This window comes from Acanthisitta chloris, unplaced genomic scaffold (assembly GCF_000695815.1).
Source record: "Acanthisitta chloris isolate BGI_N310 unplaced genomic scaffold, ASM69581v1 scaffold3299, whole genome shotgun sequence".
In the NCBI taxonomy this organism is placed as follows: domain Eukaryota; kingdom Metazoa; phylum Chordata; class Aves; order Passeriformes; family Acanthisittidae; genus Acanthisitta; species Acanthisitta chloris.
Window position 1 is genome coordinate 118591 of NW_008692994.1, and position 16081 is coordinate 134671.

General features: G+C 46.0%; 1 protein-coding gene across 1 annotated transcript in view; it reads right to left on the reverse strand.

Annotated features, from left to right (window-relative positions):
- Positions 1-7112: 7112 nt before the first annotated feature.
- KIF13B (kinesin family member 13B) overlaps positions 7113-16081 on the reverse strand; it is a gene marked incomplete at its 5' end in the record, with an annotated part of 117502 nt that continues 108533 nt past the window's right edge. The window contains 3 exons of the mRNA XM_009082894.1: positions 7113-7405; positions 9833-10847; positions 12343-12405. Of these exons, the coding sequence (XP_009081142.1) occupies positions 7113-7405; positions 9833-10847; positions 12343-12405 (1371 nt within the window). The remainder of the gene's footprint in view (positions 7406-9832; positions 10848-12342; positions 12406-16081) is intronic.

Sequence of the window (16081 nt, forward strand, 5' to 3'; positions counted from 1 at the left end):
AAATTGTGTATTTGTATTTTTGTGTACGTACAATTTTCTGCTAAGCAGAAGGAGGATGTAGTATAGGATGATGTGAGAAGAGATTTTGTTTAATCATATTTCTTTGTTACTTATTTTTGTTAACATCCAGATGCCTGTCTTTGTCTTATGTGTATGACACTGTTCCAAAGGTGCAGTATCCTTCTCCTGCCCACGTGTCCGACCTCCTCCACCCTGAACGAGTCAGGTAATGCTACTCCTCATCATCAAACCCTTCAGATGCTCTCTGGTCTTGATCTTAAGGGCTGCTTGTTCAGCTGAAAGATGAGATTTTTTTTTTTTCATTTACTGTTGTTGCTCCTGATTATAACGTCGAATATTCATGTGCTGGTTGATTCCCTCTTGTGCAGTTGTTCTCTGAGCACACAGCCTGCACCATCAGTGGTCTGTAGTATTGCTGCTGGTCCTCAGCCTGACATTTTTAGTGGAAAAACATAGAGTTGGCTAGGTTGGGAGGGAGGATGAACAGATCCTTGTGGTGGGAGGTTGCTTATAGAAAAAGAAGCAGTAGGGTGTGTCACAGGGAGTGAATCTCAGGTAACACCACCACAGGGGATGGTGGAGGAAGAGGCCACAGGGACCTTGTGTGCCCTGGAGCTGGCTGCATGCTGCCAAGGGGCAGCTTTGCTCTCTGGAAGGCAGGTTGCTGAGGTGATGTGCTGTACCTCTCCCTGTGCTGCTTCAGGAACATCCTTCTGTCCAGGAGCTGTGCACGGTCCGTGCACATCTCTGGTGACTTTGGGCCAGTTGAGTCCATTGCTGTAAGGGCAGCTGGAGCAGCCTAGGGAGATGGGTCCATCTCCTCACAGTGCCCCTGCAGTGAAGGGACTGAGGGTTAATAAGGAGAATGTTCTAGAATCGTCTCTAAATCACTGCCTTTATCTGCAAGGTGCTGATGGCTCTGCTCCATCATTCGTTGCAAGGAGAAAAGGAAGAGGTTAGAAACCCTAAGAACTCTTGGTGTGCTTGGGAAGTAGTTATCCATCCTAGAGAACTGTCCAGACTCTACAGGGGGTCAGAGAACTGGATAAAACAGGATGTAGTGGAAAAACTAATGCAAAGCTTTGGGCACGAGGCGATAGAAGTTCACCTTCCAATTCCACCCCATGCTGCAGACCCTTGAGGCAAACTGGTCCAGTGTTCCCATCCGAAATGCAGGTGAGGGTTAATGTCCCTCACACCTTCCTCTGGTGTCAGGTACTGTGAAACATGAAGTATCTATCAGCCTCTTCCCTTGTGTCCTCAACTTCTTTATTCTTCGTTTAATTTAATTTGTGTCCTTGTTTGGGCTGACCCGTGGCGCAGGGAGAGCGACACTGCACCTTTACACGTAGGGCTCATATTTATAACAATGTGTAATGACTGTAGCAAAAGTCCTTGTTTCTGTATGTGAATGGACAGAGAAACAAGTGCTCTATTGTATTGATTAAAATAGTTCAAATGAGTCCTGTATCATTGTATCTCCTATTCTGGATTAGTGCCTTTTGGACAGTAGACTGTTCTGTAATTAAAATGTAGTATAACTGCTTTTTTGTACAGTTTTGTTTTAATAAAACTTTTTTTTAATTTGTGTTTATTTTAGTATTGTACCTATTAGAAAATAAAAATGTATAACTCAACACTGACATGCTGCTTCTGTCATCCTTTTTGTTGGGTGTGGGAGCCAAGAGAGGCATTGGGTGCAAGTAAGACCTAAAACATGTCCTGAGAACTTAGTGAGTGCAGAAAATATTGACTTGTTTGAGGAAAACTGAAGTCTTTGTGCCTTCTCTTTGTCTAAGCATGGTCTCTGGGAGGGATACAGGTGGACACTTCTGAAGTGGTGGCATCACTTGGAGTTTGAGCCATGGGCTGATACCAAAGACCTTTTGGGGCTCTTTCCACTAAAAGACCTTGAAAGTAAAGAGAGTTTTCTGTCTTTGTGGTTGTGTTTGTCACAGGTAAAGGGGGAATGTGGAAAGACTGAGAGGACAGTGGGGGTGATGACAGGATCTTTCCCAGTGTGGCTGTGTGCACATGGAGCCCTTGCTCAAGGAAGGTGTTCCCTGTTGCTACCATGGACGGAGGAAGAAGGATGTAGTATCTTCATAGATGAAACAGCCAAGTTCCATTTGGAGATCTGGGGGGGGGGGGGGGAAGGGGATGTGGGGGGGGGGGAAGAAAAGAGGAACAAACCCACACTGGATTCCTGTGCTTTGCAAAAAAGCTCCACTTCCAGCCCATTATGTGCTTGTTTTTTGTGGGGAACCAGATGATCAGGGTACACAGAGTTGGAAAAAACCCAGTAATTCCTAACAGGTTCATGTCCAAAGGTGAGCAAATCCCACCCAGAAATCTTCCCAATTCATGTCAAGTCAGTCCCTTGCACAGCTCAGAGGAGCAGCCCATGTGTGTGAACCTGCCCCAGCCATACCCCACCCTGCCCCCAGGTGAAGCCCAGCAGCTGCTGACTCCACACTTGCCTGTCGTGGCCAAGGGTTTGAAGCCAAGTGAGGCTGATGGAAGTGGTATTAATGTGAAGGAAAAGAGGGGTAAAAGGTGTTCTTTGTTTTTTATTTCCCTGCTCGTTTTGATGGGTGCCTTTTAGAACCAGCTTTGGCTGCAGAACAGAACCCAGCAGTGGCACAGGGAAGGTGTTACAACCACCTTCCGGGAAGAGCAGGGTCTGAACAAAGTGGTGCCACTTCAAACAGCTCCTGTGTTTCAGCCCAAGAGGTGGGGATTTTTTTTAGTTTTCCCTTCAGAAGGTAAAACATTAAAGGGAAGTGTCTTAAAAAAAAGCAGCAGTATTTTCATGCACTGATTACAAGACAACGGTGATAAAAATATCCTTTGCTAACTGCCTTTTAGCTGGGCTGGTGGGAGCAATGCAGAGTTTGCAGAGTCTTAGCAATGAAATAAAATCAAACCACCCCAAAAAGCCCAGTCAAACCCTGCCACGGGTGTCCAACAGGAAACTATTTGGGAGAAAAATGGTGCCCAAGACAAATAATATGCCCAAGGCTTTTCCAACCTGAAGTATTCCATGAATCTAAACATTTTGGTGGGTGACTGGATTAAGGAAGCAGCAGTCTGAAAGACTTCCCAGCTCTAGAGAAGATGTTTATTTAGGTCCTGCAGGCGACATCGCACATATAATACAATATTACAGTCATTTAGTATTGTACAGAAATAATTAAAAACTTTACAGCTCATTACAAAGTCTCTTTGGATTTCAGCTCATTTAAAGTACACAGACCCCTCCCAGTGTCAATGACCCCTTGGTATGTACAGACCCCCAACATGGACAGACATGGCCAGACGAGCTGGGACCATGGTGGGGGGACAAGTGAGACATGGGGGCTGCAGTGAGCCCCAGGAGGAGGGTGGAGAGTGCAGAAACCAAAGCAAAGATGGATGCAGATGGAGGAACAAGACACTTTTTCATGGCCCCAGCTCAGGGCATTGTGTAGTGTGACCAGTCTGCACCGTTCCTTATTGCCATCATCCTTTCCTAAAATCCAGGCAGCCCTGAGGCTGGGAGGCTGCCCAGCCCCTCTGCTGGCCCAGGGATAAGGCACTGGGAAACTGAACATCTTGTGCAATGAACTGGTGGTACCAGTGGAAGGACAATATGAGCCTCCACACAGACAACACTCTGGCAGCTCCGTGGGGGCACAAACAGGGCTGTACCACACCCAGGCTCCCCTCCCACAGGGCTTCAAGGGGGTTCCTGGTTTGTAGGAGAGCACAGAGGCCTTGAACATCCCACCTTGTGGGAGCTGCCACCTCAGCCATGGGCAAAACTCTCTGCTTAAGGACTCAGGTGGTGTTACCACACAGAACGTGTTTCTATTAGTTTTCCTCAACTAAACTACATTATCAACCAGCAAAGAGCCAATACCCTCAGAGTGAACAGGCATGAGTTTGGACATGGAGATAAGAACACCTCGAGACCTGAACATAACACAGGAACAAATCTTGGCTTGAGGAAAGCCCAAAAAGTTCCTCTGAGAAGCCTCCTTGGCTGACCTGGAGCCAGCACCACCCCAGGCCCCGTGGGGAGCAGGAGACCCACAGCCCTGTGGACATGAGAGTGGCTAATGCCTTTCTGACCAACCAACAATTTTCCACGCCAGAATCTGAGATCATCCACGGATCAGGGACACCCCAAGCAAGCTTGAACCCCCAAGGAGACACCAGAGATGAGACACTCGCTACAGTTTCCTGCATTAAATATGCTTCTTCCCTGTATAAAGTGCATGAGAATCTTGGAAAATATGCATAGCTATTCCCACACCAGCCTCAGTGCTGGGTGGTTCCAGTTAAGAGCACCTCCTCTGTTAGGCTGAGAGTTGTTCTAATGATGTTAGCAATAAAAAGTAGACATTGCCTTCCAGACAGTTTTAAACTGTTTTCTGGTTAGTTGGCTTAGCTGGTGTAAAGTAACAGATGGCTTGAGTAGAGGGATGTGCACTCACTGGGCCAAAACCCTGGAAAATATCTTTAGAAGAGCCCTCACATGCCCATGGAAGCTGTGGCAGGAGGGAGTCAGGGAAGTCCTCCACGAACATCCTCACGGCCAAATTTGATGGGTTTGGCTTTCTGGAGCTTGTGCCACACTGAAGCAATTTTATGGTGGAATTTGAGGAGAGGTTTAGTTTCTGAAGTCAAACAAGATGGTTAAAGCCAAGAGAGCTCTGACACATCCTACCTCCAGGAAGGCATCGAGGTCTCTGGTGGCAGAGCCGCTCGCCATGCTCACACCCACTGGTGCCTGGAATCATTCCAGCCCTACTGAAGACATTTGCTTCCAGGACAAGTTATCCCAGAGGAGGCAGCAAGTATGGTCTGTTCAAACCACCCTTCACACCCCTCCACATGGTTCTGTAACACAAGCAAAGGCAGGAGAAGAGGAAATCCACCCTGGATCAGCCAGTTGCAGCCTCCACCCATATGCCCCAGACTTGGACAGGTTCTTTCTTCCCTTCATATCTCCCATAAAGGAGCCACCAAGCAAACACGGAGGAGTTTTAAAGACATCCCTAAATCCAGTCACTGAAATGCTGAGACTAAAACCACACAACTCCAGGGAGGGAGTTCCACATCAGCTACTTCCTGCAGCACATGGGAACAAAGTGCAATTAGAAACGGCCGAGGTGGAGGTTGGAAACTGACAAGGCAGTGTAAGAGGAGGTGTGTTAATTAGTGGGTGGTCTTAGATCAGCAAGACTCGTCAGGCCCCAAAATGAGGAAATTCCTCACATGGGTTGTGTCTATAAAACCAGTTTTAATTTTAAAACCTGGGATTTTAGTATCTGAATTCTCTACTCCCAAATTCCTCCCATCATGGCTTGGATGGACAGGAGCTTCGTGCAAAGGAAAAGGAGGGAAAACTGTACACTAAAAATATCTTTAAAAGCTGCTCTGTACATTTTATATTAAGATTTCTTGAGGAAAATTTAGGAAACACTGAAACTAGTTACACCAAACTGGAAGGACACGCGACTCCTTGGCAGTACTAGCAGGCTGTACGGAACCCAACCCGCTTACTTCTGCTACAGATTAGCTTCTATTTTAATTTCATTCCTTCTGCATAAATGACATTAATTACAGTAAATCAGCATAATTATCTCCTTCGCTAAGCATCCCTATCTCCTTTGATGACAATGTAGCTTTCCCTTGGACCTCAGAACCAGATGGCTAAGGCACTTGGATACCCACGGGCAGCGACTAGATAGATATTAAAGTTTAATCATTAATTTAGCATCCTAAATATTCCCCACGTAGCTAGAACGGCTACTGCTCAAGCTGTCCCATCCCCCTGTGATGGCTAAACAAGATACAAACAGCTCAGGATAGAAAAGTCTGTGGGTTCTCATGATTTGCTGGAAAACGAGCACATGTAGGTCGATCTGTGCGGGCGCAGACGCACGGACACGTCGCCTGAGCCACAGGCAGCTAAAAACCAGCCAGGGGTTACCTCGAATAAAATCGAGTTCCATAAAAACCAGCCCAAGGCTCTCCCTGGCAGGAGAGAGTTGGGTTTTGGGGACGACACTGCAGCGGCCGAGGCACCTCCTCTCTGGATGATGCTGGGGGAGCTGCCCCGCGCGCCGCCGGGCGGTGGATGATTGTAGAGCGCAAACGTTTCATATTTTAAAAGAATAAATAAAAATAAATACTCTGGAGGACAGCAATCCCCTGCTTTGCCTAACTGGTAAAATTCCAAGTGTCTCCGAAGGCTGGGTGGGAACACAGGAGCACTGCAGTGCTGACAGCTCTGCAAAAATCCTCTTGGCCCACTGGGAAGAACCAAGGAGAAGGTCCTGCCACGCTGGGGCGAGTGAGAGAGGATTCTGCTGTGGTGACAGCACATGTTAAATGGATTGGACACCGAATTTCTAAAAAGAAGGGATCAAAAATAATACCAAGCAAATCATGGGCCTTCTCCTATTCCCAACAAACCAGCTGGAAAGACTCTGCTGATGTACCACAGGAGAGAGGGACAAGGGACAGCAATCCCAACAGGCACTGGTCCCACTCACATAACCCAAAGGCTGATGCTTTTTCAAATAAAGGAGTTTGGGAGCTCTTTACTTCCAACTAGAGTTCTATGTCCACTTCTCTGCCTGTCTGGAATCATTCCAACCTTCCCTTTCACCATGGATTACACAATATGGACGTCGCTCTTATGGAATCAGAAAGGAACTGTTACTTTGGGGAGGTTTTTTGACTTGCCAGGCACTCCAAGAGGAGTATTCTGGTAGCTGTTGGGAAGCCATGGCCCTAACTTGAACAATTTACCCCTGGAAGGCAGAAGAGAAGGAGCTTACACCCACCCATCACCGTGCGGTGTCAGCGGCTGCCATCACTCATCCCCTGAAGCATCTTGGTTTGTAACAGGAATCAAAGGATGGAGATCCAGCACCATGACAAGACAAAGAATTATCGTGTCAATCACCCAAAGTAGAGAGAAGAAACCCTTCATTAGAGTTTACCACCAACTAGAAGTTCAGATGGTTTTGCTTCCTGAAGCCGTTGGCTCCCCCGGCTGCGTTCCACGGCGTTGGCTTACGCTGGGTTGGAATGTCTCAGTTTGCCCAGGATTTCCTGTTCTCTGCGTTCTTCTGGCTCTTCTCCAGCCGTAGTGTGGATCCTCCCTCTGACTTTGCCAGGGCTGTGAGTGAGGCCAGGTTGGAGGCCGATCCGGAGAAGTTGCCGCTCCTCCTGTTCTCAGCTCCAGCTCCTCCTTGCAGCCTCACCCCGGTGCTGCGCCGCCGCGCTGGGCCCGTGGCCTTCTTAACTCTGCCTGGTTTCACCAGCAATCCATACCCTGGGTTGCACCTGAAATATTGCTTCCCCCCGATGGAACCATCGTTCTTACCTGTGACAAGGAAAGAAGATCAGAGAATCCCAAAATGGTTGGTTGGAAGGACTTTAAAGACCATCTAGTTCCAACCCCTGCCATGGGCAGGGACACCTCCCACCAGCCCAGGTTGCTCCAAGCCCCATCCAACCTGGCCTGGAGCACTCCCAGGGATGGAGCAGCCACAGCTGCTCTGGGCAACCTCTGACAGTGCCTCAGCACCCTCACAGAGAGGAATTTTTTCCTACAAAATGGGTTTTATTCTGTGTAAATGGTGCTCCTGGAAGGGCACCAGGAAAAGGAGGCAAGGAGAAAATGCTGATAGGGAGAACAAATCTTCCCTGAAAATACAGTGTGGAGGTAAAACTTCCCTGCTAAACACCCCCAAAGCCACTGTACAGAGAGAGTGACTGAACAGGACACTCCAGCTTATTTCTCTTCCCTGCTTGTTATTCAGGGGAATTCTTTAATTTCCTCAAAAGTGGAAAATATCTGTTCCATTAGCAAAGTACCAGGAAAGAAGGGAAAAAGACATTTAAAAAAGGTTTTGGCTTTCTGAGTTGATGTTTGAAATTGAGGAGAGTCACTGTTTCTATGTCAAACTCTCCACAGAATGGGAAGAGTAATTTCTTCATGCTGATGCTGCTGAGATCTTCCTATTTTACCCTTCAGATCACATAAAATTCCCAGGATCACTTGTTCTGGGGTTGGGACAGAGGCCACTCACATCTGTGAAGGGAATGTGAAAAGATCCAACAGATCTTTAAGTGACATAAAGTTTGTTTTGAGGGTGTTTCCTCCTCCCGACCACCATCGCTATGTTGGGTCCAACGTACCCTCACTTGGCCAGGACTTGGACTTCAGTGCATTTGGACTCCTAGCCCTGTTTGCAGTGTGACAGAGATACCAGTTTGTGACCATATTCCCCAAGGGAAACTCCAGATAGGCAAGAAGTCAGTTATGCTCCAACAAATCAGGGTCTTAATCCTTGTGGAAACAGAAGGGGGGACAGTAACATCAGCAGTTGAGTCCTCAGCAGGCCAAAAATCTTGTGGCTCTTCCATGGAAGCTGATGTTCACTGGGATGTGCAAACAGAATTAGCACTGTGGCCTGCAGCAGCCTGATGGGGGGGGGGGCAGGCAACTTTCCAAAATTGAAACAAATCTGTAAATATGTATTTCACTTTTTTTAAATAAGGCACCAATTCATGACTGAGAATCAGGACTACAACTTTCAAAGGGATCAGAGCTCCAGTTTGTTTTCCAGGATAGCAAACTCCACAGAGTTTTGTGAAACCAGCTGGAAACACACCACCCAGTTTAGCTTTGATGAGCACACCATGTGCAGGCAAGATAACTGCTCATTTCATGGGAGCTCTGGATCCTGGACACACTGTTTATCTGGAGGAACAGCTCCAATCCCAAGGAACTGTGCAGCAGAGAGGAGTGTGGGCACCCTGGGATGTGCTGATTCACCAAACAGAGCTGCACTGCAGACTGGGAATGCTGCAGCTTGGCTAAAAGGATTGAAATAAGGAGCTTTATGTGCCCTGGGTAACCCAAAACTTCTTGCTATCAGAGGCAGCAGTGGCTGCTGCCTGTCTCTTGGATTTTCCACCAGCACCCCCTGCCTTCCCCCCAATCCTGCCTGCTCCTGGAGAAAATGACTCCCAGGAAAGCAGACATGAGTCTGCAAAGCAAAGGGGTTAGGCAGCCTGAGGCTCCAGCAGAGATCAAATCCCAGCATCATCTCCCTTTCCTCTCCTGCTGGAAACACTGTATTTCTACATCATTCTACAACAGCACACAGGAACAAGAACAGCCTCCCCAGGAGCAGCACCCTGGTTTCCAAAAATCATGTATTACAGCCTGAATTCTGGGAATGCCACACTTGTACAGGTATGCTAAAGGAGAAGGTGAAAGAAACCTTAAATTATCTGTATGACCTGGTGGTCAGTGTATGATCAGTTCCTACTGGTTTTCATACATATAGGGGAGGTATGTGTGTATAGATAGAGAGACACACACAGATCCATTAGATAGATATATACACACACACACAGAGAAATAGTCATTTGCAACTTTACAGCTTATTTTAAAACAGCTTATTAACCTATTACCTCTTAAAGCCTATTAAGAGACTTTGCAACCCATTTCGCCTAAACGTCCCTTTGCTCAGTTAAATCCCACAACTCCTGCTGTGCTTTGGACACCTTTATCCTCAGAGCAGAAGTTCAGAAGGGAATTGTATGGACACAAGGCCTCCCTCCTGTAGCTATATACTTACCAAACTACATGGAAAAGGAATCCTGATTCCTACTTCCACTGTAAGAAGCCAAAGACATGACTGAAATGGGACAGTGAATCATAGGATGCTTTGGGTTGGAAAGGACCTTGAAGGGGTTGGGAGTGAGAGCAGGTTTGACAGCAGGGAAGGTGTTTTACCTGAAGGCAAATCCAGCTCGACACCAACCCACGTTCCCTCCTGAAAGTCTGTGGGCCCAACATATCTAACGATGCCTGTCTTATTTGTGCCAACTGTGACATATTCTCCCTCTTTCAGCCACTCAGGAATTTCATTGGCATCTTCAGAGTCAGAAATCACCTCCAGTTTTTCCTCTGCCATCTCTGATCCGTTATGGTTCAGTCCACGGGCAGTGGACGTGCTCTTTTCTCCTTCTGGCTGCTCTTCTGTGTTCAGGGAACATGTGGGATCTGATCCCAACATGCTTGTAAAGGACTTCAGCTCCGATGTCTTGACTTTCTGGATTTTGAAGGGGGAGGCTCCAGGCTGGGACAACTGGTCTGGATGAACCTGTGGTTTGGCAAACCCCAGTTCTGAAGCCCCGGAAGCTACTTCTTTTTTCCTAGCTTGTCCTGCTGACTCCACTGATGGTTTGGATAACGACTCCTTCTTTGGAGTGGAGGTAGAGAGAAAGGGCTTTGCATCAGTGGCTACAGAGGCATCACTTCCCTGCTCACTTGGAGTCACAGGAGATGTGCAAGATTTTGATTTCAAAGTATCGTTTCCATTCACTTCAGGGCTGTCCCTAGGTCTTGGGTGTGCACTTTGAAGGCTGAAGGCAGGTGGACTCTCCCTCTTTGTACCAAGACAGCTCTCTGAAGCACTGTCTGAGTGCCCTGGCATGTCAGAAGAGACCTGAGCCACTGTGGGAGCTGGGAATTCACTCCCTGCAGGCATCTGACCTCCTGGCTGAGCCACAGCATCACCTCCCGCGGCAAGGGCCTCGGAGAGGGTAGCTGTCGAGACACTGTGGGAAAAGTACCCACTGGAGGCTTCACTCAGAGGACTTGGTGGTCCTTCCTGGGACTCCTGTGCTTGGGTGTCTCCTGTGGGCTGCTGCAAAGGCACTTTGGGTGTCTTTTCCAGACTCCTGTCCACCTCGGACGTCTGCACCGCAGTTTCCAATGGCTGTTTCCCTACTTCCTCTTGGTTCATCTGAAACAAAGAGGATAGGGAACATGGAGCTCTGTTATCCAACACATCTGTGCTAAAAGCATAGATACAAGACCTCTGGGAAGTACCAAGGCTTTCAGCTTATCTAAATCCCTGTGTAGCTGCAATCTCCAGAAGATGGAAGCTGATCCGAAGTCAGCTCTGGAAACCTGGGAGGATTGTCAGCTCATTTCTTCCATTAATAAGAAAAGTGTCAACCCAAAGAAATACGTTCCCCAATATTTACTGAAAAATTATTTATATTACAGGAATGGTCATTTGCTGTTTGAATAGCAGGATTTATATGGAATGGGAACTAGCCATGATCTATAAGTCTCTCACAGTTATTTGGCTTAACTCTCTGGATTGATAAATCATCTCTCTCCACCTAAACTGTCATTTATGTCCCCGTTTCCAAATGCCATTCCCACCTCAATGCCACCAGCACCACACACTCCCAGAGTATGAAATTAACTGCACCTCATGAGATTAACAGCCCATTTTAGTGATGTATTTCTTGGCTGTAAAGTTTACTAAATCTGATAGATCAATATCTTTTGCCAGCACATGTACTTTAAAAGATTAGGATGTCTCTAAATCTCTTGGGAAGGGAGGGAGAGAGGGAGAGAGGGAGGAGGCTGCTAATATGAAGGGAAAAAAAAAGAAGCTGGAGGACAGCAGACTTGTACATATCCTGTCTCAGGTGGACAGTTTTGTTTTCTATTCAAAATTCTGTGATTTCTCCCATCTAAGTGTCCCAAACTACAGGATTTTCACCTTATTCTCAAGGGCCTTTTCCACTAGAAGCATAAGCACCATTTGAAGAACAAGGGATTTGATTGGATTACAGGAATTTCAGAACCAAAGACTTACTATTGATAAGTGAAATGTAATACAGAAAAGGGTTTTTAAAAACATTCCTGCAGATTAAAGACATATTTTAGGCTCTTCTATGGTGAGGGTGGTGGCCACATGGACTCGGCAGCTCTGCTCTTTCTTTGGGTTTTCCCTTCAGATAACACACAATTTTCTAAGACAATAAAAGCACAGTGGGAGGAAGCTGGTGTGCTATTCATGAGACTGAAGTTCTGCTGAAAAGTGGGAGATCACAGGACCTATTTTCTCTCCAGCTTAGCAAGAGCCGTTTTTCCACGCTGATATCAGGGTAAAATGGAGAATTGAGCTCCACACTCAGAATAACAGACATGTTCTGTCTACAGACAGTGTCAGAGCCTAGAAATTTCCCCTTTAAAGCAGCACACCATCTACATTTTAGCTAGTTAACTAATGCCTTCAAATATATAAAAAGTGTAACCAGCAATATAAAGGGAGATTTTACCAGGACCTGAGAAAACCAAACAACACGCACTGCATTTCTCTGTCTCACAGTGAGGCAATAGCAGAAGGATTTCAGCAGCTGATGCAGCAGTTGCTTTTGACACCCCTGGTTTCCAGCAGGTGAACAGAATTGTGCCATCCCATCCTGGGATATGCTTACCTGTTTTATCCTTGCAGCACTGACATCCACACTGGCTGACTGAACCATGATCCGTGGGACAGCCTGTGGGAAGGAAAACAAAGAGAATCATTCAATTAAAGGATTAAATATTGGCAAACTGGTAAACATTAAAGCCTGTACTTGAAATTTTGAAATAATAAGGAAACTTTATCACAAAAGGGTGGAGCACTAGACTGGACTTTCAGGACTTAAAAGGGAGCTTATGAAAAAAGAGGGAGAGAAATTTTTTACACAGCAGAGGGAATGGTTTTAAGTTAAAAGAGATTTATATTGGATAGTAGGAAGAAATTCTTCCCTATGAGGGTGGTGAGGCACTGTCAGAGGTTGCCCCGAGCAGCTGTGGCTGCTCCATCCCTGGGAGTGTTCCAGGCCAGGTTGGATGGGGCTTGGAGCAACCTGGGCTGGTGGGAGGTGTCCCTGCCCATGGCAGGTCCCTTCCAACCCAAACCTTTCCATGATTCTGCAACTGCTATTTTATTGCATTCTGATGACATAGTCTGAAGGGGTAAAAACCAAGGCATCCCTGAATTGTAACACACAAGCAGAAAATTCACAGTGTACAAAGTCTTCTTTTATGCAGTGGGTTGAAGGCAGAACTCCGAGCAGCTACAGGACAGAGAGAGACTGGGTCACACTGGTCTGGTTAGTGAAATCCTCAGCTTCAATCCATCAAGCAGTAGCACAGGCTGCCCAGGGAAATGGTGGAGTCACCATCACTGGAAGCATTCAAAACACGTGTGGATGTGGCACTTGGTGACATGGTTAGTGGTGAACATTGACAGTTGGACTCTATTATCTTAGAGGTCTTTTCCAGCTTTATAAATTCTGTGATTCTATCTGCAGAACTCTTTCTCCACCTCAAGTATATTAACTGAGTTTGGATTTGAGCATTATTTAGCTCAGAAAGGAAGCCAGAAACAAGATCTGTGCATCCCCTTTTCAAAGAAGGCATCACCACTCCCTGCTGGAGTGCAGACTACACATGTCATTTGCTAGTCACAACATCCTGGTCCTGTGCCAGGAGAACCACTGCTGTGCTTCAACAGCATCTTCTCTGTTACAGCACAGGGGCTGATATGAAGACATTGACAATAAATGCTCCTCACTTGCTCCATATTCAGGGTTTTAAGTTAGAGATTTGAAATCGTCACTCTCCTTTGACTAGAACAGCACAGTGTGACACTCAACTATAAATTTGAGGTTAAGCTGTGATGTAGCATTGATACAGGAGGGAAGGGAACCACCAGTTCAATGGAGAACCTTGGGAAAGGGAAGCATGAAGAAAATGACAGAGGAGAAAAAGGCAGAAACATCTCTTTAGCACTGTTAACAGTGCAGGTGCAGGTTTAGACTCAGAGCACTTTCAGGGAGACATATATGTGGGAGCAGTCTGCTTTTATTCTCTTTTCTCTAAGGGACTTGAGAACTCCTTCTGTATAAATACACAGACAGTGCTCACCTTCCAGACAAGTGATTCCAGAATTCAACAATGTGTTTAAAGAACTGAAACCTTCCAGCTGAAGAGTGAGGCATCTTCTCTTGCATCCCTTCTAAGTACAGTAAAGCAGGAATATAACTAATCTTATCCCCAAGAGAAATAAACGTGGGAGAAAAGAACAGCTATTATTTATACAGAGATTGCCAGGCATTAGCTAAAACTGGTGGTTCAAGGTGAAAAATAAAAACCAAAAGATGGACAAAACCCTAACAGGGTCACAGTGGATCCAAACTTTTCTTCTAAGCCATTAAAGCTTCATTTCAACAAAAGAAAGCAGAAGAGGAGAGGTTTGCTTGTCATTAACCCTTCACCACTGACACTGGGCTCAGAGTAAACTGGGTCTGCTTTGGGTGCACAAGGTAGGAGCATTTTGAGATCCTTACTGAGACATGCACTGAGGCTCCAGGAAGCAGACAGTGACCCAAAACAGAACATCTCAATGAAGAAGAAAAATAAACACAGCGTTAGGGCTTATGATCCAGGGGTTTGCACACACCTCTACTCTGGAACTTCACCTTCCTTTGGAATAAAGTGGCAATTTTCTAAGATTAACCTGAAAACTACTCTAGTACTGACTTGTGGCCAAGCCCAGAGGCAACTTAGGGCAACTGAGTATTAACTCAGACATACAGTGATAACTTGTCATAGCAACCAAGTGTTTCACTTTAATGATGACTAGAGAGGAGAGGGATTAACTTTCTTATAAGAAAAACCTGCACTTGTTAGGTTTAACACAAGCTTATTAAGGTGTTAAAGGGAGCAGAGTATTTGGAGGAACACTTACTGTCTCCTCTTGAACCACCTTTGAGCCATGGGTTGGTCCATCTTGGGAGTGTTATTAAATATCACCTTTTAATGTCAAAAACATCCCTAGTCACAAGGCATTAGGGCTAATCCCTAGGCAGGTACTGACACAGAGCTTTAAACCTTTAGCTGAACCTCAGTGAGGAGACAAAGCTCTTGAATTTAAATTATCCTAGTTAAACAGCTCCATGGTCCAGTGCTTGAAACACAGTATTTTGGTGTCTCAGGAAGGCTGGGCAAACACTGTCCATGCTGCTTCCACACGTGTGTGATCTGATACAGCAAGGGAACAACCCTTTCCAGCACACCTTGTAGCAGGAGCCACAGCCAGCTCTGTGCTCTCACACTGGCACCAGCACACAACCAAATCTTTTTGCCCCATTTTCTCCCAGTAAATGTGCTATGTCCAGGATGTGCTCCAAGGTCCAGCATTATTAACCAGAGACAAACACTCAGGTTTGGAATAAGAAAAAATATTTACAGCTATTTCTTAGTTCCTTTGATTTCCTTTTCTCCCTGTAGAACAAACAAATGGAGGAAAGTATTTGTTTAGGATTTTTATCTCTCAAAACCCTTCAGTCTTACAGCCTGCAAATCCACAAAAATCTAAAAATCCAGTCGGTATCAAACCGCAAAAGAAAGAAAACCATTACACTTTAATCACTCCTCGTCAAGTTCTCCTGAAAGGATGACAAATCACCAAACCACAATAACTTTGCCAAGCAGTGTTTAGAAAAACATGGAGAAAAAAGCAATTATAAGAAGTGGCACTTGCCCAGCTTTGGTGTTGACAAGAAACAGATGGGCAGGAACACCCTGACTGGGCCAGCAAGGGTACAAAACCAGATCTGTGGCATGAAATGAAGTCAAGTTTCTTTGTGGGGGAGACTGAAAACAAAGTGTTTGACTATTTGTGAAGACATTACTAGATGAAAAATATTTCTGAATTGAGAGCCAAATTCTATCATTAAATGTTTGCAGATAGTGACTGCTAAACTAGACATATATATTTCCCCACTGGCAAAACATGACCCTTTTACAGTGATAATTTTTGGCAGAATTTCTTCAACCAAGCTGACAAAACACTGAGTAAGAGAGAACATGAAAGCAATTCACTTTAAAGCATCTCTGAATCTTTGTAGAACAAAAACTGTCTTTTTCCTAAGAGCTGCTACCGTGCAGTGAGTTTATAAGGATATAAAGAAGCTTAACATGCCCCAGCCATGTGCTCTCCCAGCCCAGAACCCTCTGTGTTCTGGACTCATCCCCACAGCGTGGGCAGTAGGTTAGGGGGAGATTCTGCCCCTCTGCCCTGCTCAGGTGTGACCCACCTGCAGTGCTGCCTCCAGCTCTGGGGCTCCAACAGCAGAAGGAGGTGGAGCTGCTGGAGAGAGTCCAGAGGAGACCATGGAGATG